The 23904-nt window shown below is 39.9% G+C and overlaps 2 protein-coding genes across 5 annotated transcripts in view; both read left to right on the top strand.

Moving 5' to 3' along the window:
• The window catches only part of LOC121719478 (mucin-2-like), a 10907-nt gene extending 1655 nt beyond the window's left edge, over window positions 1-9252 (top strand). Inside the window, exons 2-10 of one of the 4 annotated variants that reach the window (XM_042105164.1) lie at window positions 1-302; window positions 4261-4623; window positions 5850-5915; window positions 6000-6065; window positions 6324-6389; window positions 6773-6811; window positions 7217-7300; window positions 7454-7546; window positions 7800-9252. The exon at window positions 1-302 is cut by the window's left edge and continues 19 nt beyond it. In XM_042105164.1, coding sequence (XP_041961098.1) covers window positions 1-302; window positions 4261-4623; window positions 5850-5915; window positions 6000-6065; window positions 6324-6389; window positions 6773-6811; window positions 7217-7300; window positions 7454-7546; window positions 7800-8086 — 1366 coding nt within the window. In that variant the 3' untranslated portion in view covers window positions 8087-9252. The remainder of the gene's footprint in view (window positions 303-4260; window positions 4624-5849; window positions 5916-5999; window positions 6066-6323; window positions 6390-6772; window positions 6812-7216; window positions 7301-7453; window positions 7547-7799) is intronic. The other 3 variants (XM_042105165.1, XM_042105166.1, XM_042105167.1) reach the window with 3 other exon arrangements.
• A 6815-nt stretch (window positions 9253-16067) lies between these two features.
• LOC121719560 (CMRF35-like molecule 1) lies at window positions 16068-23828 on the top strand. Its single transcript, XM_042105301.1, has 7 exons — window positions 16068-16410; window positions 19422-19787; window positions 20269-20289; window positions 21168-21203; window positions 21783-21887; window positions 22032-22087; window positions 22543-23828. The coding sequence occupies exons 1-7, from the start codon at window positions 16359-16361 to the stop codon at window positions 22846-22848; spliced, it is 942 nt and encodes a 313-aa protein (XP_041961235.1). The 5' UTR covers window positions 16068-16358; the 3' UTR covers window positions 22849-23828.
• The last annotated feature ends 76 nt before the right edge of the window (window positions 23829-23904 follow it).

Below are 23904 nucleotides of genomic sequence, written 5' to 3' on the forward strand. Positions count from 1 at the left end.
CGCAGTGGGCTACTGCGGAGGCATCGTGAGCATCAGGTGCGAGTACGAGTCCAGGTACGGCAGCCGGCCCAAGTACTTCTGCCGGGGAGAGCAGGGCGACTGCACCGAGCTGATACGCACCAGCACGAAGAACAAGTGGTTCACCAAGGGCCGGTACTCGTTGCTCGACGACGGGACGCATTACTTCGTCGTGAGCATCTCTGGGCTGGCGGTGACGGACACGGGAAGGTACCAGTGTGGGGTGAGCGTGCGAGGAGAGGAGGCTCCGGTGCAGTCAGAGGTCAACCTGGAGGTCAAGGATGGTGAGACCATTTTAAAATAAAAATAAAAATCCTTTTCTTTCTATTAAACACAGTCTGCAGGATTCTAATTAGAGTAATTATTCAGCAAGGTAGATGTTTCAAATGTTGAAATCACTGTGTTAAGTCTACAGGTATACTAGCTAGACTCTTAAAACGAATGTGGACACAAAGATGTGTTAAAAAAAAACAACGCAAGCAACACATAAAAAAGGAAACAACACAAATTGTATTGTCCCTATCTGGACACAGAGATCTGTTAAAAACAACACATTAGTTTAAAGAGTGTAATACCTTTATGTCTCTTACCCACACCTGATCTTTGGTTTATCTACCTGGCTGAAAAGGATCTGGATTAGATCTTCACTCAGGCCTCTGGCCTCTAATTCCCCTCACAATCCCACCCAGTGCACTTGCATACACACACACACACACACACACACACACACACACACACACACACACAGACAGACACACACACACACACACACACACACACACACACACACACACACACAGATAGATACACACACACACACACACACACACACACACACACTTACCACCCCTTCTTGTAAAGCGACCTTGAGTTTTCTAGAAAGGCGCTATATAAAACCATGTATTTTTATTAGTATTATTATTATTATGGTCGCAGCATATATGTGGTAGGACTGCTTCTGTCTGAACCCCAGTAGCCTTCCTCAGATCACCACTGATTGGTTGTCCATTTATGACAGATCACCACTGATTGGTTGTCCCTTTATGTTCCTCGTAATCAATCACAAGCCACAAGATTCGGATTGGGAAATCCATCTGCAGATGTGTGCGTCAGCATTAGGGAAAATGAGGAAGTGAATGAGCATGGAGTCAGCAAGAAATATTATTACTGCCTGTCTCAGTGAAGGTGGGGACCAGTGCTTAATATTTCTGTCTCTGTTAGTTTAGTTTGACTGCTAATTTTGGTTTATTTTCCTTTATTTTCCACTAAAACTGCCAAGAATGTCAAAACTACTAAATTCCAATAAGTCGGTCATAAACTCTAAATTTCACCATTTTAAAATGACCCGTCACGGCTTTTCTATAGTGTCCCACTCGAAAATAAACTTCTAAACTTTCGTAATATGTCGATTACTGTAGATGCTTCTTTATGTGTTACAAGCCATTATGACCAAATGAACCAGTAAAGACTATGGCTGTATTTTTTAGGTTCAGATGAATGGTGTAGTTGATGTTTCAGATTATTGAATCAGAGCAGCCCACTACTATTTTGCAGTGGTGGACAGTAACAAAGTAAATGTAATTCATTTCTGTAACTTATTAATGCTACTTATTAAAGTAACTTTGTATCTGTATGTTTCTATGTGGAGGGACTTTATGCTTTAACTCCACTACATTTAAAAGAGAAAATTCTTACTTGTCATTTCATTATATTTAGTGAAACCTGTTGTTCCTTTTTTAGGGAGTGCACTGTAAGCACACCAATCGGGGTCATAACCGAACATGGTTTGAAATATTGCATCTCTAATATCATCACCTTCTAAAAATAATGTCTTAAGTCATTTTTCTGACAATTTTCTTTTTTTTTTTCCCCTAAATCATCATTTTTCAATTTTTGGTTAACTTTTTTGTGTTTTCTGAAAAACTTAAAAAAAAAAAAATGACTTATGCCATTATTTTGCCATGGATTTTATAGGCATGGAGTTAGCAAATATCCAAACAAAATATCAGGTCTGCACTCTAAAGGCCTTTGCTGTAAATGTTTTGGAAATGTTTTTGGAATCAGGGTTGCCATTATTTATGACCTTAATAGTAATCAATTGACTCTAAAAATCGCCGACACTATCACACGGTACACAAATTAATGCTCAAACAGTCACCCTGGGAACTTTGTTTTTTATATTTTCAGATGACATTGCTATCCTTAGCCTACTGCATAAAGATGTATTTCTCAGAAATAGGAAACTTTGTGTCGTGATGCGACGTGACCCATTCATCTTAAATGTCTCTCAGACTTACGAGATGGTTCTGGACGCTAGTTCTTTAGTAGGGTGCCACACTCCACTGTGGTCAGACATGAATCACACATTATCTGCTCATACAAGTACCTATGAATTCACCAGGATAATACTTTTAGTTGGAAGGCACATGTTGAGAGTACATGTACTAGTACAAATAGACATGTAGTGGTAAAACATTCAATAGCCATTAGTAAAAAGACACATACTGTACAATATATACATGTAGGCACATATCAACCTATTAACATAATATACAAAATACAATATACAAATAAGCCATAGTATCAAGCCAAGTACACATGGAGTGGAGTGGATATAAAGTGCAGAAGTAATATTGCAAATGTATGCATGTAATGTGTGCAAGATGCATATTGGGATGATAGTAATGTAATGTGTGAGGGCAGGGGCGGACCTGGACACTTTGAGGCCCAAGGCAAAAGATTCCGAGGCCCCTCCGAGCCCCCCCACACACACACAACAGAACCCTAAAACTAAAACACACTTTTTTTCTGTAATAATGGGACGCTGAGGCATACTCAAATACAACAAATATTTATTGCCATAGATGACAATCAAAAAACATTAGTAAAAACCTTTGAAAGTATTACAGTTATGAATGGTGTGTGTGTCTGTGTGTGTGTGTGTGTGTGAGTGAGAGAGAGAGAGAGAGAAGGCTAGGGGTTTGGGGTCTCTGTGTGTGAATATACTTTTTGTGAATATACCTTTTTTAACGATTTCAACTCGCTCTGCATCTCTTACGGTGTCTTGCCATAATGCAGGGTCGTCACTGATAACTGTAGTGTATCGTGTTAGGCCTACTCACGTACTGGTTTCGTTTGCACCCAAAGCTTCTGCTACTGAAATGGTGTCCGTAGCAGCACCAACAGCACCAGTGCGGACTTCGGCATTGACAGTGATCTTGTCCCTCACGACTGTTTCACTTAGATCAACATCATAATCATCATCATCATCAGTAGAAGAATAGGCTATGTAGTGCAAGAGCTATCCAAATTACTTTCTTCCGTGGAAGAATTCTTCGACTGGAAGAAGTTGGTTAATTTAGGCAATTTCTTTCTAAATTCTTCCTCCTCCCTTTTTCTTTTATCACTTCCACTCTGGAAACGTTTCATGGCTGCTGTCAATCGCTCAACTCCACACCTCACCAAGACCTCGTTCAGATAGCTAGTTGCTGCTATGGTGACAGGAAGCGGACCTGCAGTCATTTGATTTTATGATGAGTTTATGAGCAATCATGAGGCAAAATATTTTTTCAATCTTTATTATGGATTAGAATATATTGTTTGGATGCGGTGATCATTTATTTAAAAAAAAAAAAAACGAAATACGATAGGGGAATGACGAGGCCCCCTGGTGGCCGAGGACCATGCCTAATGGCAGGTCCGCCCCTGTGTGAGGGATAAGTGGGTGAATGGCCAAAGAGGGGATGACCCCACTTAACTGCAGTTTAGTACAGTGATGGCAGAGGGAAAGAAGCTGTTCTTGTGTCTGGTTGTATTTGTGCGCAGGGATCTGTAGCGCCTGCCAGAGGGGAGGAGGTTAAAGAGGGTGTGTGCAGGGTGTGTGGAGTCTTTGGTGATGTTCTCTGCCCACTTCCTGGTCCTACCAGTGTATAAGTCCTGGAGGGAGGGCAGTGGGGCACCAATTATTTTTTCAGCTGTTTAATGTTGTTAATTATGTTTGTAATTATGTAATGTTGTTAATTATGTTTTCAATTAATTGTGCGTTGTAATCTGCGTTTGTCCTGTTTTGTGGTGGCCCCAAACCAAAAGGTGATGGTTATGTTTATTTTTATGTAAATGTTTATATTTATGGGATGTGTTCAATATTGGGAGGGATGGGGTGCTGTGTTGTGTTGAGTTGCCTGTTTTGTGAGTTTTGGCTGGACAAATTGGAGGTTTTATTTTGCACTTTCCTCTGGGTAGACCTCTTCACCTGCGGGAGGACCCTGATGAAGACGGCGTACACGGGGGACACCGTGAACGTCACCTGCCGATACCTGGACGCCCACCTGCATGCCGCCAAGTACCTGTGCAAAGCCTTCCGGAACCAGGGCTGCGACTCCCGGGTGTCGGCGCGCGAGGACCGCACCTGGGTCCGGGGGGGGCGGATCTCCGTGTACGACGACCGGAAGGCGCGGGTCTTCACCGCCGTGCTGGGAGCGCTCGGAACGCTGGATCGCGGGAACTACTGGTGTGCTGTGGAGACGGGCTGGGAGCATGGAGGAGAGGACGGAGGAGAGGACGGATACAAGGCCCTCATCCAGAGAGTCCAGCTCACCGTGTCTGGTAAGAGCTCAGTTACGAAATAAACACCTTATCCCAACAATAAATATATAAAATAATACAGTATGTACAGTATGTATGTATGTATGTAGTATGTATGTATGTATATATGTATGTATGTACTGTGTGTATGCATGTGAAGTATGTATGTATGTATTCATGTATGTATGTATTAGTGCTGTCAAACGATTAAAATTTTTAATCACGATTAATCGCTGAATTCCTATAGTTAATCACGATTAATCACATATTTTATCATATGATTAAAATTCTATTATTTTGCATTTCTGAACTTTCCAGGAGTCCATATTAACAATAAAGCAATTATTGTTTATCTTGATTGGGATTCAAATGAAAGCAAAGCAAGTTACTTTATTAACTGAACTGAAGACATAGGTCTATTTGATTATTTCAAATCAAATTTCAAAAGATGAACATGGTCACATTAATCCCATAAACACACAGATAACTCTTACACCAACCTTATTTTGTGCCTTTTATTCATGTTTGTTTCAAGATTTAGTAAGTTTACTATAAGCACGTTTCGCTCTCCACTTTGATGCAGCATAGATTTCCATGATATCAGTCATCTTCCCCCTAAAAGGGGGCGTGCATGCAGCACATACAACGTTCTGTTCCATTCCATTCGTCAGTGCGTATTGTTTAGTTTCCGGTCTGGCTAGATCGATGTGGTGTTGTAGTTGTTCTAACGTTACTAGTTGTTGCAACAGCATGTGAAAAAACTACGAATTTTGTTACACCAAAATGAACGTTAATCTCGCGATAAAAAAATTGACGGCGTTAAAATAGGTTTCCATTAACGCCGTTAATAACGCGTTTAACTGACAGCACTAGTATGTATGCATTTATGTATGTATGTATGTATGCATGTATGTATGTATGTATGTATTCATGTATGTAATGTATGCACGTACTGTATGTAATCATGTGCAGTATGTATGTAAAGTATGTACAGTATAATGTATGTTTATACCATCTCATTGAAATTGTTCTACCGTGCAACAAACGTAGCATACCAGTATGTTTTATGTTAAAAGTGGGATTTTTTGTGTTGTTCAGTCTTACAGAGGTTAGAGGTTACTGGTATGAGGCTGTACAATTGATAATACAATACAATTGATCTGATACAGAATAGTTTTATTCCTGAATAATCAACTCTACATTTTCACCCTTGATTTTGTGTTATTTTTTTTCTCATAACCATCCAGATACACGGCCCACATCTGTAATAACCCCACAGCCAACCACACCACTACATACCACTGGGACCAGAGGTAACTACAGTACAAACACAAGTTTATATACTGATACACACCACTAGATACCACTGAGACCATGTTCTTCTTGCTCGTTCACAGGGCTCACGACAAACCCAGTAAAACTCCTCACCACAAGTACAAATCCATCTGCCATTGAGGCTGAAGGTACGAAATCAAGCCAAATTATCATACCCACAACTGTTTTACATGATACGATTTCACTGGGAAATGTAGTGGATTTTGGAAAGACACTGCAAGAACAGCAGACATCCAGTATTAATAATTATCACTAATGTTACTGGTATGAAGCTGTACATTTAATAATGTTATCCCCATCTGACACAGAATAGTTGTATTCCTGAATAATCAACTTTACATTTTCACCCTTGATTTTGTGTTATTTTTTTTCTCATAACCATCCAGATACACGGCCCACATCTGTAATAACCCCACAGCCAACAACACCACTAGATACCACTGAGACCACAGGTAACTACAAACACAAGTACACACACACTAAATACCTCTGAGACCACAGGTAACTACAGTACAAACACAAGTTTATATACTGGTCCACACCACTAGATACCTCTGAGACCACAGGTAACTACAGTACAAACACAAGTTTATATACTGATACACACCACTTGATACCACTGAGATCAGAAGTAACTACAAACACAAGTTTATATACTGATACACACACACTAAATACCTCTGAGACCACAGGTAACTACAGTACACACACAAGTTTATATACTGGCCCATACCACTGAGACCAGAAGTAACTACAAACACAAGTTTATATACTGATACACACCACTAGATACCACTGAGACCACCATTTATTTTCTGTAAATTTAAATTGATAGGAAGGTCATCTCCACCACCTCAGCTACCACATGACAGAGGTAAAAGAGAAAACCATCGGTAACACTTCACTTGACAGTATCGACATAAGAGTGACATGACACTGTCATGACACATGAACCCTAACCCTAACTCTAACCCTGACCCTAACTTGTTATGTCAAAAACGAATGTCTCTTAATAACATAAGCGTTATGTCATAAACTTTTATGTCTTGTCTATGACACGTTCATGATAGTGTCATGTCACTCTTATGTCAAAAATGTCAAGTAAAGTGTAACCAAACCATCTCTGAGTGTTAAACATCCTATTACCAAAAAATAAAACAACTAATGCATAATCACAGCAAAGGATTTGACAGAAATTTTCACATGTTCCATATCATTGAAATGAGTTGATCAGTCTCTCTCTATCTCTCTCTCTCTCTCCATCCATGACATTTCTAAGTACGAAGTTCATTCATGCCAGACCAGGTTTGGTTCTCCACTCCTGTCCCCATCATAGAGAGTTCCTCGGGCCTGTGGCGTATAAGTAAATAATCTCTCTCTCTCTTTCACACACACACACACACACACTCACACACACACACACACACACACACTCACACACATACACACACACACACACACACACACACAGGCTCCTTGTTCTCATGCTCCCATGTTCTTTATGTGTCTTCCGCAGTAATCTATGGAATTGCGGCGTTGTTTGTCCTGGTTATCCTGTCATCATTACTTCTACTTGTCATCACTCGTTCAAAGAGGGCCAAAGCAGCAGGTATTTAGACATATACAAAGACACACACACACACACACACACACACCTCACACACCACACCTCACACACGCACACACACTCACACATGCATGCACAGATGGTGTTTGTGGCATTATCCAGAACATCACAGAACATTTGTGCAAACACACACACACACACACACACACACACACACACACACACACTGTGAATCTAATGTAATCTAATGAGCTGTCACACAGATTATATTGAAAATGTCTGGTTTGCCTCGTAGATGTGCCTCCCTATCTTGTGTCCATGGATGCGCTCTGGGAATCCCCTCTGATGGCCAACGATCTGGAATACCACACGAGTCCTTTAGAATCAGATCCACCTGAGCCGACTCCCACTGAAACCAATTCATTTCAACCAACTGCAAATGAGCCAGATCCTTCTCAACCGACTCCCTCTGAAACGAATCCGCCGGAGTCAAATCCATTTCAACCAAGTCCACCAGTATCAAAATCTTCTGAACTGACTCCAAATGAACCAAATCCATCTGACGCCAAATCTGCTGATTAGGAACTGCGTATCCATTGACCTCTGAAGATAACAACTCCAACGATACCAAATCTATCTGAACCAACTCCAACTGAATCATAAATCATCCCATTTGACAAGAGCCAAAAATGTATCTGCACAGAATGACATGTCTATCTCTGGTCAAACTTCAGCATCATGAGCAAAGCTGCCATTTAACCTACAGGCAGTTGTAAATTAGTAGTAGAATTAGCGTTGTATTTTTTGCCTGTCTGTATGTCACCAAAACATCATCCATCCAGATGTCACTGTAACCATAGCAACCCTTCCATAAATGCCATGCCACAACTGCAGTGCGTTGGGAGAGAGAAAGGAAGAACACATAGGCTACTACTGGCCAATCCTCTCCAAATGTTTAGAATTGGACTCTGGGCGTTTGGGAACAGCTGAGGGAGGAGGCTACTTGAAACTGAGAGTTTCAGTCGGTGTGAGCGAGCGGACTTTCAGTTGACAGTAATTAACACCCTTTTGAACAATCTAAGCTGTGCTAACGTCAGAGGGCAGTCTACGCTGATTCATCATTAGCGTGACACGAGGACAGCTGCATGCAATTCCTGTCAGCATAACAATAGAGGCTGTTGCTGAAGCGTCAGCAGAAGCGTCAGCCCTCGTTTCAGCCGTCCTCGTGTAAGACGGACGCGGTCAAGACGAGCAAGTTTACCTGTGCAAGTTCACCGAGCACAGGCGCCGACAAAGGCAAAAAATGTGCCATTCCACCATATCTGTTATCACCGGCCATCACAGAAAACGGCATCATGCCAAAAGGAGCAGAAATCTGCTTAACCTCCAGCAACTTAAACGGTCCTCACCTACAGAAAATCTCCTTCTCCATGGGCTTGTGGAACTGCCAATCTGCAGTCAACAACAACAAGTCAACGGACTTCATAGCTGGCTATGCCAACCACCTTTCGTTGGAACTCCTTGCTCTCACTGAGACTTGGATCAAACCAGAGAACACTGCCACTCCGGCTGCACTCTCCACTAACCTTACACTATCCCACACCCCTCACCCATTTGGACGAGGAGGTGGGACAGGCCTGCTAATCTCCAACAAATGGAAATTCACACCGCTACTTCTCAGATCATGTTGCCTCAGTCGCCTGGTCATGCCGTTTTGCAACATACGGAAAATCAGGACTTACTTGACTCAAGATGGCATCTCACGACTCAACTACTGCAACGCCCTCCTGACAGGTCTCCCAGCCTGCGCAGTGAAACCCCTTCAGATGATCCAGAACGCGGCGGCGCGCCTGGTCTACAACCAACCCAAAAGGGCACATGTTACCCCGCTGCTCATCCAGCTTCACTGGCTACCTATGGCAGCCCGCATCAAATTCAAGGCCTTAACCCTTGCCTACAAAGTAGTCTCCGGTTCTGCTCCCACCTACTTGAATGCCCTCATACAGACATACGCTACCACCAGACCGCTGCGCTCCTCAGACGAACGACGGCTAGCTCTACCACTGGTACGCTCAGGCCAATCCAAACATTTCTCATCTGTTGTTCCTCGTTGGTGGAACACACTGCCAGTTCCTACAAGGGCAGGGACATCCCTCTCCATTTTCAAAAAAACTCAAGACCCAGCTCTTTAGAGAACATCTCCTCTCATAGCACCACTTACAACAAGTCTTGCTGATCCTAGCACTCACCAGCCGTCTTAAACTGACACGTAACTGTTAAAAACAGCACTCACTGATGCACTTATTCTTACTGTACTCTACCGTTTTTTAAATTGTCCTAAAATTGTTGAGAATTGCTTTAAAACTTAAACTGTTTACCATGTTGTAAGTCGCTTTGGCTAAAAAAGCGTCAACCAAATGTAATGTAATGTAATGTAATGTAATGTTTCTGGTGAACAGTTAACTGATGCAATATCACTTCTGCCTGACGATGTCCTGGACATACATTGGTATGCTAATGGCGCCCCCTACTGAGTTAACTGATGCAATATCACTTCTGCCTGATGATGTCCTGGACATACATTGGTATGCTAATGGCGCCCCCTACAGAGTTAACTGATGCAATATCACTTCTGCCTGATGATGTCCTGGACATACATTGGTATGCTAATGGAGCCCCCTAGAGTTATGGCAACTTACCTACTGTAGTGGCATCTTTCATATGGTTTGAATCATGTATCTTCAACACTCTCTCTGTGCTCACTTTCAATCAATGAGTGATCAACACATCTTACATTTGACATTCTTCATCAAATTTACTTTTGATTGCATGTGTTTATTATAATGCAAAGCGCAAAATATGTTATCTTCTGGCGGATGCCTCCAGACACAGGGGTTTACTTTGCAAATATGTAACCTTTTTCAGTTCTTCTCAGTTTGCAGGTCTGTAAATAGGCCTAAGCAGTAAGCACACTGTCATTCATCACCAATATATCTATGTTTTATTCACTGTAAAAATTAAGAATATAATAGCTTATTTGATGTCGATACATTCGCTGATGGGTCCTTATGATACGTGTGAATGATGAGTACGGGCACCTTTTTACTCCACTTCAAGCACTGTATGCAATGCATTTATAAAACATGTTCATGTGTTTCACAATGCATTTATAAAACATGTTCATGTGCCTTACAATGCATTTGTGCCTTACAATGCATGTATAAAACATGTTCATGTGCCTTACAATGCATTTGTGCCTTACAATGCATGTATAAAACATGTTCATGTGCCTTACAATGCATGTATAAAACATGTTCATGTGTCTCACAATGCATGTATAAAACATGTTCATGTGTCTCACAATGCATTTATAAAACATGTTCATGTGCCTTACAATGCATTTGTGCCTTACAATGCATGTATAAAACATGTTCATGTGCCTTACAATGCATGTATAAAACATGTTCATGTGTCTCACAATGCATGTATAAAACATGTTCATGTGTCTCACAATGCATTTATAAAACATGCTCATGTGTCTTACAATGCATTTATAAAACATATACATGTGCCTTACAATGCATTTATAAAACATGTTCATGTGCCTTACAATGCATTTGTGCCTTACAATGCATGTATAAAACATGATCATGTGCCTTACAATGCATGTATAAAACATGTTCATGTGTCTCACAATGCATTTATAAAACATGATCATGTGCCTTACAATGCATGTATAAAACATGTTCATGTGCCTTACAATGCATGTATAAAACATGATCATGTGCCTTACAATGCATGTATAAAACATGATCATGTGCCTTACAATGCATTTATAAAACATGTTCATGTGTTTCACAATGCATTTATAAAACATGTTCATGTGCCTTACAATGCATTTGTGCCTTACAATGCATGTATAAAACATGTTCATGTGCCTTACAATGCATGTATAAAACATGTTCATGTGTCTCACAATGCATGTATAAAACATGTTCATGTGTCTCACAATGCATTTATAAAACATGTTCATGTGCCTTACAATGCATTTGTGCCTTACAATGCATGTATAAAACATGTTCATGTGCCTTACAATGCATGTATAAAACATGTTCATGTGTCTCACAATGCATGTATAAAACATGTTCATGTGTCTCACAATGCATTTATAAAACATGCTCATGTGTCTTACAATGCATTTATAAAACATATACATGTGCCTTACAATGCATTTATAAAACATGTTCATGTGCCTTACAATGCATTTATAAAACATATACATGATTTGTAACTGGTTTATTGTGTCATCACACCATTATTCAGTTTTCTTCACTGTCATTTTTTTAATAAAAAAAAGACTAAATCATCATAAACTGTTACCTAGTACAGGTCAGACATACAGTACACTGAGCGTGTGCACTGAATTACAAGTGCAAAATGATATCCAAATCATATGCAATTGGCACAATGTGTAGTAATTGTAATGTAATAAACATATTGTATTAAATAACATTATGAACAAATGGATATATTGTGACAAAAATACTGTATGAGAGAGATAGAGAGAGAGAAAGAAAGAGAGAGAGAGAAAGTGAGACAGAGAGAGAGAGAGAGAGAGTTATAAATCCACTGTTGTGAAGAAATCAGCTGAACCTTTGCTGAGGCCTAAGATGACCCTTATCAGGACTAAGGATATGCTAATCTTTTTCTCTTGCTTGGTTTTATGTCAGAACTTCAATGTTTTTGTTTGTTTGTTTGTCTTGTCATCAGGTGATCTGTATATCTCTCTCTCTTTCTCACACACACACACACACACACTCACACAAAACCCATGTAGCAAAGGGAGTGAGGAGTGACTAGGGCTGGGCGATAAAACGATAGCGATATGTATCGCAATAGACATGTACTCAATATCAATAAAAAATGTGTTCGATAGAACATTCGATAATTAAAAGCAACATACACCTCCCGCCTTACGTTGTCCATAAATAAATAGGCTAAATATATCTTGCATTGTAGCTTGTATGTGCAACTCTACCAGAGTAGATGATAGAAGTAGGCTTACCTCAACACAGACTCTCAATGAGTCCTTGCCCGTGTGCGCGCTCTCTCTCTCTTTCTCTCTCTCTAGGTGCATCCCTCCTCAGCATGCGCATGTAATCCAAACATTCACAATCGTGCAAGACGACTGAATTGCTATTAAATCCGGTTAGCATCATTAGCACGCTGCACGAATTTGTTCAAAACTGTTGCATTCAAATTGACTGCTAAATTCTAATCAACTCAATCCCGATGCAAATGGAAAAGTATTTTCCAAGACTCAAACGGGCCTGTCCCAAGGAGAAAAAGTATTCATTTGAAACTTAAACACACGTGGGGAAACTGAACAGTCTAACCAGTAGACTTACTATGATAAACTAGCAAATTACTTTGTTTACAATATTTCCAGGCTTCAACCAGTGCACTCATTCAGACTTATGTGCACAATTATTTATTTGAGTGTTTTTAATGATTGTGTTGCTATTTCTTTTCCCTGTTTGCTTTGATTGATAACTGAGGTGATTCAAATCAGAGGAAGGTTAAGTTTAAAATAAAAGTGTTTAAATGTAACTTTTTTCCCCTTCTGGTCCTTATCTGAAATAGATAAAATAAAAAATAAAAAATCAATAATTATCGATATCGACTGATATGAAATACTTATATCGTGATACAGTTTTCAGCCATATCGCCCAGCCCTAGGAGTGACCCCACCTGGCCTCAAACCCGGTCTCCGGGGTACTAACCCTGCAGCTTGATCGCAACACCCAAAGAGTCAGGCAGTCAGAGCGCATACTCAACCAGAGTGACGGACACATATTCTCTCTCTCTCTCTCTCACACACACACACACACAGAGTACAAGCACACACACATATAAGCACACATGCATGCACATGTAAACACACATACCTTTTTATACGTTCACAGGCACCCACAAAAAAAATTCTTCAGACATCATTCATTGTCCTGTAAAATTTGCATGTGCCAAACGTGAAACTTTTCAGATTTAGTAATATTTCATGCGTAAATATTTAAGTCTGGTTTGAATGACATGGTTTATGTTATGTTCTGCATCTCACAGATTCAATTAACCTCCCTGCAGCCATGGAGACTGCAAGTGTCGGACCATAAACTCAGATTTGAAGAGGATGGTGAGGATGATGACAATGATGATGATACTTGCAGCTAGCATGATTGTGTGTGAGTGTGTTGAATAGGTATTCATGATTTACTGTCTGATAACTTGCATCAGTCAGTCAACACTTGACCCTCTCAATATGACCTCTAACCACGTTGGACCTCTCATGTGTTCTTTTTTTTCCAGCTACAGCAGTTTGGCTGACCAGCAGACAAGTGCAGCATTCAAGCATGCATGTTTCTTTTCAATCCAATTTAATTGACTAATGGCTGAAGTTGATGACTGGAAAATAAAGTTTGATGTCTAAGGAAATTATGTCTGTGCTTGGCTCTGTTTTGGTAAAAACAGTTATTTCAGGATTTTTCTTTTTTTTAATATTGTGGACTTTGGATATGTTCTGTAAAGCAGGTTACTTTCATGTTTCTCTCTTGCTGCCTCTGCTGTTTTTGTCAAAAATGTGATTTCGATAAGAACCCTATCCGTACAGTAGTGAAGCTAATCAGACCCACAGTCAGAATCCAATGAGATGATTTGTTCTAACCCATGCAGTTGCTGAGATATGAGCAAAACCATTGAATGTGCATATTTGTAGTGCCCTCTTGTGGCCAATTAGTTTCATATAAAATCATGATGGATCATTTACACAGTGATGACAAAATGTTGCAGTGCTTCTACAAACCAATCTGTAGCTCATATCTCAGCAATTGCATCGGTTAGAACAAAACATCTTTATTTAATTTGATTCTGGGTACATTGACCAACCAATTGGACCTACAATGTGCACTATGGTACACAGGCTTGTACCACGAATTTCCCCTTGGGGATCAATAAAGTATCTATCTATCTGTATCTATCTATCTATCTATCTATCTATCTATCTATCTATCTGGGCTGCATTATATGGCGTTAAAATGGACTCCTCCGAGCACCTCAAATCGCTTTACGTTGTCATGCCTCACATTCACCCATTTACAAACACACTGATAGCGGAGGCTGCCATGCAAGGCGCCCACCTGCTCATCGGGAGCACTGGGGTTAAGTGTCTTGCTCAAGCACACTTCAACAGGGTCAGGAGGACCGGCAAACTTCCAGTTGCTAGACGACGACTCTACTGTACGTCCTGAGCCACTGCTGCTATTTTATGTAGCTGTTTACGTACTGTTATAATCAGATGGAGTCTTGATGCTATGACATAATGCTATCAAGTCCTATCCAGTCCTGATGCTGTGGGAATGTGAGAACCCATAGGGTCACATCAGGATGAGTCATCCACTTCACATCAGCATTGCATGACTTACATAGAGCACCATGATTAAGTCTTGAGATATTGACCACATTTTAGACATTTTTAGTCTCTCCAAGGAAGTAAGAGGAACAGAAACTTTATTTGCAGTAGGCTCAGTGGCACATTGCAATAAGAATATTTCCCAATAATAAAGTCCCATCTAGGTTTAGGGAAGTGCAGACGCCTACGTAAGCCTTGCAGAGGTGGATTTACACTTTTATATCACTCACAATATCATTTTCACGGTGTATGGGTATTATGGTACCAAGGGTGCATACTTTTATATCACTCACATTATGATTTTCACAGTGTTTATGGGTTAAATGTTACCAAGGGTGCATACTTAAAAAAAAAAGGCTTTTAACTATATGAATATGAGGCTGATATAAATGAGTATATAAAGGGTTAAATATAACTAGTATACACAAACATGTCTTGATGTCTTTTTCAGTCGAGTCTTATCTTGGTTTTAGTGAAATAAAGACACCTCTCCATTAACTGTCAGTTTATGTGTGTGTGTGTGTGTGTGTGTGTGTGGGCGGCACACTACTGATTTACAGAAAGCCATGGATTATAAGAACAAAGAAACACACGTGTGACGCATAAAGGCATGATTTTGTTGGTGATGAGTCAACTACCGGTTCAGACCAAAAGGGGACATAACAGAAGATGTTGAGTCACATTCCCACACTGCCTGTCTGTGCTTTGCTGTTGTTGTTGTTTGCTGTTGTTTGCTGTTGCTGTTGTTTTCCTTGCAGGAATGCTACATATCAGCCAAGGATTAGCATCCCCTCACAGTCTGCCGAGCACAGGGCACCATTCATGTGAAGTGTGGGTCTGTGTGCAGGCATTATCTATGTGCTACATGCTTCCTCCTTGTGGTCAGCTCAAGCTTTCGAAACACAACCACACACTCAAACACAGATGTGGTCTATCTGTCCTCTCTCTCTCTCTCTCTCTCTCTCTCTCTCTTTCTCTGTCACATACACACACACACACACACACACACACACACACACACACACACACACACACCCACAGCAACTCATGATAACAAGCAACAATACAGTCGGAAGTTAAAAGGAGAGCAGACAGCAAGGTTTCACAAGATAGGCTTAAGCTGTCCAACAAACGCACTATACGCAAGTGTGGTAAACAGTAACAGCAGTCGTCTTGCCCACCACAGCTACTGAAACAGAGGGCCTGTGTCTGTGTAGGTCTGTGTGTGTATGAGAGAGAGAGAGAGAGAGAGAGAGAGAGAGAGAGAGGAAATGTGTGTATGTGTGTGTGTATGAGAGAGAGAGAGAGAGACAGAGATAGAGAGAGAGAGACAGAGTAAATGTGTGTGTGTGTGTGTCCAAGTTCAGTATGTAACAACACCAGAAAACGCACATGAACATGACAACATTTCTGCTTCTCATCCTTTTGTCCTGTCTGGAGTCAGGTAAGACAACTTCCCTTATGTTTTAACATAATAAGATTTAAAGAATTTAAACCAAAAAGCCAATCAGGCTTACTTCCCTACAGGATGTCATTATATTGTGACTGGTTTTAGTTGTGTAAGCTGTAAAACACATGAAAGTCTGAGGTCACAGGCTCAAATTGACTGGTACTGGATAAGAGGACCAGACGTGTTAAAAAGTTTACAAAAATACATTTAAAAAGCAAAGCATCACTGTATGCCTTACCTATGGGGTATCCTTTGTGTAACTTAATACTGTTAATAATAATAATTGTAAGGATAATTATAATAATAATAATAATAATAATAAAGCTTTATTTGTATAGCACCTTTCATACACAGAATGCAGCTCAAAGTGCTTTACATTTGAAGCATGTAACACAATAATAGTCAGTCAGTCATTATCAATCACTTTTCTTTGCTGTTTATGATATACTCAGCAACATATCAAAAATATAGAAAATGACGTCATAAGACTGGCAGCCTTAACCCTCTTACCCCCCACAAGCACGCCATATGGCAACTGTGGCAAGGAAAAACTCCCATATTCCAGGAAGAAACCTTGAGCAGAACCTGACTTAATAGGGGGAGCCCATCTGCTTCTGGCTGGCTGCGCCCTCCAATAGTAGCAGATGTAGAATAATCTGAAAATGTAGTCTACAGGATAAGATGAGTTAACTAAAAGCTTTCCTGTACAGGTATGTTTTCAGATCTTTTTTAAAAATATTTACTGAACTCGCCTGCTTGATGTACAGAGGCAGGGTGTTCCATAGTTTGGGGGCATAATGGATAAACGCAGCTTCTCCACTTTGTTTGTGGAGCACTTTGGGTACGATTAAAAGATTAGAATTGGATGATCTAAGTTTCCTTTGTGGTTGATAAGATATTAAAAGCTCAGAGATATATGAAGGTGCTATGCCATTCAGAGCTTTGTAAGTAATTAACATCAAATTCTAATATTTTAATCGTACCCAAAGTGCTCCACAAGCAAAGTGGAGAAGCTGCGTTTATCCATTATCTGAAAACATACCTGTACAGGAAAGCTTTTAGTTAACTCATTTTATCCTGTAGAGTACTTTTTCAGATTATTCTACATCTGCTGCCATTCATACTGCTCCCCCTATTAAGTCAGGTTCTGCTCAAGGTTTCTTCCTGGAATATGGGAGTTTTTCCTTGCCACAGTTGCCATATGGCGTGCTTATGGGGGGTAAAGGGTTAAGGCTGCCAGTCTTATGACATGTTATTTTTTATATTTTTGATATGTTGCTGAGTGAATCATAAACGCCCCCAGCAATGAAGAAAAGTGATTGATAATGACTGACTATTATTGTGTTACATGCTTCAAATGTAAAGCACTTTGAGCTGCATTCTGTGAAAGGTGCTATAAATAAAGCTTATTATTATTATTATTATTATTATTATTATTATTATTATTATATTATCACATTGAAAATGGTTTGAGACGGCTGTTGTCATACTTTTTCTTAAATGGTTCCTCAAAAAACTACTGTATTAAATAAAAAAAATACTAATATACATTAAAACATGCCTTGGTCAGAGCAGTTCATCAATGTACACCTTTTTATCCATTCTGACGGTCCTGTCTGTCAGGTCACATATATTTTTATATGCTATAGACCGACCTTGACAAATAGTTATGACAGCTAGTTCAACACATTTACATGTAATGGCAGAAGCGATGAAATAAGGTCAATTTGTTTTATGGGGTAGGACTATTCACCAGGGAACCAGTATAGTGCCTTTTGACCAACATGACATTAGCCATTGGAAGAAAAAAAAAACCAGCCGACATTTGTACAAAATCAGTTGCATGGATATACTAAGGCATTTGTTCAAGATGGGGAGAAACTGCTTCAATGATGCACAAGTGATAAGATGATACATCAATAGTACATTTAAAAGTATTAATTTTGCAGATAGATTGTTGTCCAAAAGTAACTTACAAAACATCAAATAACATTCTCACACTATTGCAAAGGAAACCTTAGGTAACAATAACTACTACTACAATTAATGGTACTAGAGGATGAGTATAAAGACGGACTGTTAAAATGTCAAAAGTGTTTGCTTGGGTGAGCCATTATGGAGGTTGAGAGTGAACCTTTTTTTGTTTCTTGCGCTGAAAAAGTACCTTGCTCATTTTGAGACTGCCCCATATACTTTTCATGCAGTTAGAGAAGATAAAAAACCACAGGGTTTTGAATGCGAGCCTACTGCTCATGTAAAAGTTTCCATCTGTCATGGTGGAGTCTGCAGAATGTGTGTGTGTGTGTGTGTGTGTGTGTGTGTGTATGTCTATCTATCTGTGGATCTTTTTGTCTATCTGTCTGTCAATCAAGTCACTTACAGTATATTGCTTTCTTATCTCTGCTGTGGTTGTGTGTGTGTGTGTGTGTGTGCGTGTGTGTGTGTGTGTGTGTCTATCTGTGGATCTTTTTGTCTATCTGTCTGTCAATCAAGTCATTTATATTGCTTTCTCATCTCTGCAGTGGTTGTGTGTGTGTGTGTGTGTGTGTATGTCTATCTATCTGTGGATCTTTTTGTCTATCTGTCTGTCAATCAAGTCACTTACAGTATATTGCTTTCTTATCTCTGCTGTGGTTGTGTGTGTGTGTGTGTGTGTGCGTGTGTGTGTGTGTGTGTGTCTATCTGTGGATCTTTTTGTCTATCTGTCTGTCAATCAAGTCATTTATATTGCTTTCTCATCTCTGCAGTGGTTGTGTGTGTGTGTGTGTGTGTGTGTGTGTATCTATCTGTAGATCTTTTTGTCTATCTGTCTGTCAATCAAGTCATTTATATTGCTTTCTCATCTCTGCAGTGGTTGTGTGTGTGTGTGTGTGTGTGTGTGTGTATCTATCTGTAGATCTTTTTGTCTATCTGTCTGTCAATCAAGTCATTTATATTGCTTTCTCATCTCTGCTGTGGTTGTGTGTGTGTGTGTGTGTGTGTGTGTGTGTGTGTGTGTGTTTCAGGCTCTGGTGTGCATGCGATTGACGTGACTGGATATGTTGGAGGTGACGCTGTGTTCAGATGCCCTTATGACTCTGGATATGAGGAATACTCCAAGTACCTCTGCAGAGGGTCGTGTCACTTTGGACATAAAGACATTCCAGTCCAGATTACAGCAGGTCAGACAGATAACATAGTTAAGACTGAAAATGGTCAGACCAAAGCAGTCAATGGCAGATTCTCTCTGCATGATGACACCACTGCTAGAGGCCTCACTGTGACCATCACTGGACTGAGTGCAGGGGATTATGGACAGTACTGGTGTGCCATAAAAACAGGATTTGGAAAATCTGATGTGTACACTGAGATACAGTTACAAGTTCTACAGCGTATGTATCATTATATAACTTTTATTTTCCCATTATTTTATATTGGATTATGAATTAATTGAATTATATTATAATTCTATATTATAAATGATATATTTATATATTCCAACATGATGTTATTATTGTAATTATATTAAATGGACACGCCAACTTTTTTGGGAAATTAGCTTATTTGCCTTCTAACCCTAAAAGGGAGGCATAGGCTAACTGGAACAACCCACTTCCAGTCAATTATGCTAAGCTACGCTAGCCTACTGTAACTGGAACAACCCACTTCCAGTCAATTATGCTAAGCTACGCTAATGGTGTGGAACTGGGTTTTTACACGCACACAGAAGAGCAAAAAAGCTAATTTCCCACAAAAATTGCATCACAATTGCAATTGCAAAAAGGTTGTTTCAATATCATTGTACTGATCCAAGACTGATAGGACAATATTGTGTTTGTTTGTTTGTTTGTTTGTCTCATACTGTGACTCCAGCCGTGTCAGAACACCCAACAGGTAAGATAAATCAAATTAGCGTCCCAATCTCAAATATGTGGTGAGCTTAACACCCCCACAGCTTAAAGGAGAAATCCGGCATTTTTTGACATAGTACTTTCAGTATGACAAAAAAAATCAGTTTTACCTCGAGTTGGTAGAGCCAGCAGCTAACTCAGTCATGGGCATGTAAATAGGAGCTCACAGACATGCTCATTGGGGTATTTTTGTTCGTATACTGACAGTGTTCGGTGACCTCGAGAAACGGGGATCTATGTGAAAATGTCATCTATGTGTCTACTTTATCACAACATCGTGTTTAAATGTTTTTGGTTTTTTTGCCCTAAAATAATGGCTTCAAACTAATTTTGATATACACTAACAATATGGAGAAACAGAGTTTTCGACATCGCTGATGGACACCTGGCAACCTTACTGTCACAACTTTAGTTTTAGAATAAAAAATAGAAACCGTTAATGCTAAATGGGTATCCATTTTGTTGATCATTACATAGCACCAAATCAAGGTAAATGTATGTGCCTGAAGTGATCATGTTGTGTATTGTTATCTATTTTCCAATCCTTTATCTTCTTACGCCTACATTTCTCTGTCTAAAACATTGCCTGATCATTTTAAGCCCTTTTATACCTCTCTCAATGCATTCGGATGTGGATGAAAATGAATCTTTATCTTTTATCTAGGATCTGTAATGGCATTCGATGGAAAATGGCTTCCCAGCTTCACTGCCATGCCTGTTTCTTTATAGAAATGTAGACTGCAGACAACATGCAGCGCTATTTGTGGGTCGCAGGGTGTAGTTTTGTTTTTGTTGATGACATCTGTCTCAATAACTGTCTAATTAGTCTTCTTATTCATTCTGGATATCTGTCTTTCACAGAATTTGCCACAACTGAAAAAGGAAAATCAAACACAAGTAAGTGTTGCTATGACCCTCTCCCCCGCTGCCCTGTGTCCTACTGTAGGCCATTAACTCTACACTGAGTTGTGTCATGGACGAACCTGACCGCTTCCCTGTGTCCTACTGTAGGCCATTAACTCTACACTGAGTTGTGTCATGGACGAACCTGACCGCTGCCCTGTGTCCTACTGTAGGCCATTAACTCTACACTGAGTTGTGTCATGGACGAACCTGACCTTTTGGCCTTTCCCACTTCTTACCCATTTTTTTTTGTATGCTAATTACTGTAAACATTCATTGGTTTTTGATTTCAAATATCAATAATCTTCTTCCAACATGTATGATTTCACTGTTAGTGTTAACTAGTGAATCCTGGAACCACTCAGGGTTAAGTGCCTTGCTCAAGGGCACAACAGTGGCAGTCGGGAATCAAACTCACTCGGCTACTGCATACTAGCCAATTTCCTTAGCCATCATCCTACCACCGACTCTAATACACATTATCTCTTTTCATCTGTACTCTTGTTTGTTCATATTAAATGCTGTCATATTATATCATATTAAATCTCTTACTCTGATTTCTCCTGTTTGTAGGTGTACTGGCAGGTACTGTTGTGGGGTTTATTCTGATTCTAATAGCGGTCTGTGTCCTGTTGCTGTTTCACCTCCAAAAGAGACGAAAAGACTCAAAGACTTTAGGTACGCACGTCTACATAAACAGAGAAATTTATGTAAATATAGTTTTATCATTCAGATGCACATGATTGTCCAAATATATAGTACCAATGTCTATGAAGATGTAAACATATTTTGTTTTTGTTTATTTGTTCTTTTTATTGACAGATTGTGTATCCACAATTACTGGCTCCCTCCCACAGTCAAGTAGAGACACAGCAGCAGTAAGTGCAAAGGCAGTCTTTATTTGGTTACAATTGGGAAATTGGAACATGGAACTGAACTTGGTGTAGTTGCTTTAGCCACCTGTGCTACAGCTTCCCCTCAGCCAGTTAATATATTATGCTACAAGTAGAACAGGGTATTACAAGAGGGCCAGTCCATTACATTTAATATATAGTGCCAAGAGTAAAACATGGTATTGAAAGAGGGCCAGTCAAGCGTTAGCGGACTGTATTACAAGAGGGTCAGTCCAGAGTAAGCGGAGTTGCATGCTAACTTCATTGGATATCTGGGCACACGTGTGTTTTACATCAAAACAGTTCATTCTTCACATTATTTTTTTTATTTCTAGATCATCTTTTAATGTTTTAAACTAAAACGAACTACACATAGCAGCCGTAAATCATATTGTACACTCGCCTTTTTACACCATACTGTCACCTCTGTCACCCCTCAGGAAAACTATCATCCAGCTCCAGCCTCAGCGTTTGAGCCTGATTGGGACCCTCCAAACCCCTCAGCTACCTGCACCAGCACCACAATCACTCCATCTCAGATTGAGCCCACGTACTTGGCCCTGAAGCCCAGCAACTCAGCTTCCCCTGACTCTGTGTACCAGACGATGAGTGCTGTGCCCTTGAGGAAGGCCAAGGTGGCCGTGTCAAGTTCTGTAAGGAGCGTGGACAACGAGTACATCACCATGGGACCTCCGTTGTCAAGAGCTATGAAGCCTCATGGGAGAAACTCAAGGCTCCCATTTTAAATAATCTGACTACCTTCTATGATTACTTTTTTTTTAAGTTGCTGTTGATGTTGCACCTTTTTTTTACAAACACATTGTGCATTTGCATTAACACACATCTTATGGATCTCTCCTGAAGACTGTAACTTAATCTTATATTTTTTGGTTGATAATATGTGAAACTATTGTTTGAAACTGTGATGTGGCGTTTGGTTAAGTTTTTGTACTGATAGATTTGTCTCAGAGTCCTGCAACAGGTCGGGTACCCGCATAAAAGTTGCTAAAATGGGTGGATTGTGACATTCCTAAAATTCACAGACGGGGATGCAGGTGGATAATGAACTCCTTGCTGGCGGGTAGCGGATGAGAACCAAAACAGTATTTTAGTTTGCTTAAAAAAACATAAATGAAAAATATGTACACTATTTGTATGTCTAAATTACCATTACCACATTGTAAATATGTGTTTTAGTCAACGATAGGCTACGACCTTTGACCATCACGTCACTACTGCGACTTTGATTTGTTCGATGCATCTTGTAGTTGGAGTGTTGCCAGCATAGGCATAGGCCTACATATAGGCTATCCATTGTTGACAGGCTCAGGTTGTATTTTTTCTTGTAATAGTTTTTTTCTTGTAACATTAATAGGTCTATTTGTGTAATGATTTGATGCAGCAAGTGTTGGGTTATGGTTCATTATTTAGCCCTAATGCAAAATGTTAAAGAAAAGGTGCCGATGGTAGGCTACTTGAATCGCGCAAAATAAAGCGCACTTTAGGCTTGTTCATTGACTTAAGATTTAGATTGAATGCGAAATACTCAAATAAAATGTGAAAGTTGACAGGGGCCAGTTAAATGTTTGTATTAGGCTATTTTTGTAGCCCTACGTGCTCCAATAGCGTGAAAGAAAGCGCCCCTAGGCTGTTTCATTAGCCTATAGAGATCCAGTGTTGTGATGTTGAGAGGTGTGAGATAAAAATAAAGCACATACAAATGGAATGATTTTAGCTAGCTATTTATCAGGGGCACGCGTTGGGTAAAGGGCCAAATATTAACGGATCTGGCCGACGGGTGT

The sequence above is a fragment of the Alosa sapidissima genome, chromosome 9, assembly GCF_018492685.1.
Source record: "Alosa sapidissima isolate fAloSap1 chromosome 9, fAloSap1.pri, whole genome shotgun sequence".
Lineage (NCBI taxonomy): Eukaryota > Metazoa > Chordata > Actinopteri > Clupeiformes > Clupeidae > Alosa > Alosa sapidissima.

Bases quoted from the DNA above. Each gene is read 5' to 3' on its own strand.
- LOC121719560 (XM_042105301.1), top strand. From the start codon at position 16,359: ATGAACATGACAACATTTCTGCTTCTCATCCTTTTGTCCTGTCTGGAG. The intron at 16,411-19,421 runs GTAAGACAACTT...TGTGTGTTTCAG, and splicing joins TTTGTCCTGTCTGGAGTCAG to GCTCTGGTGTGCATGCGATT. The intron at 21,204-21,782 runs GTAAGTGTTGCT...TCCTGTTTGTAG, and splicing joins AAAAGGAAAATCAAACACAA to GTGTACTGGCAGGTACTGTT.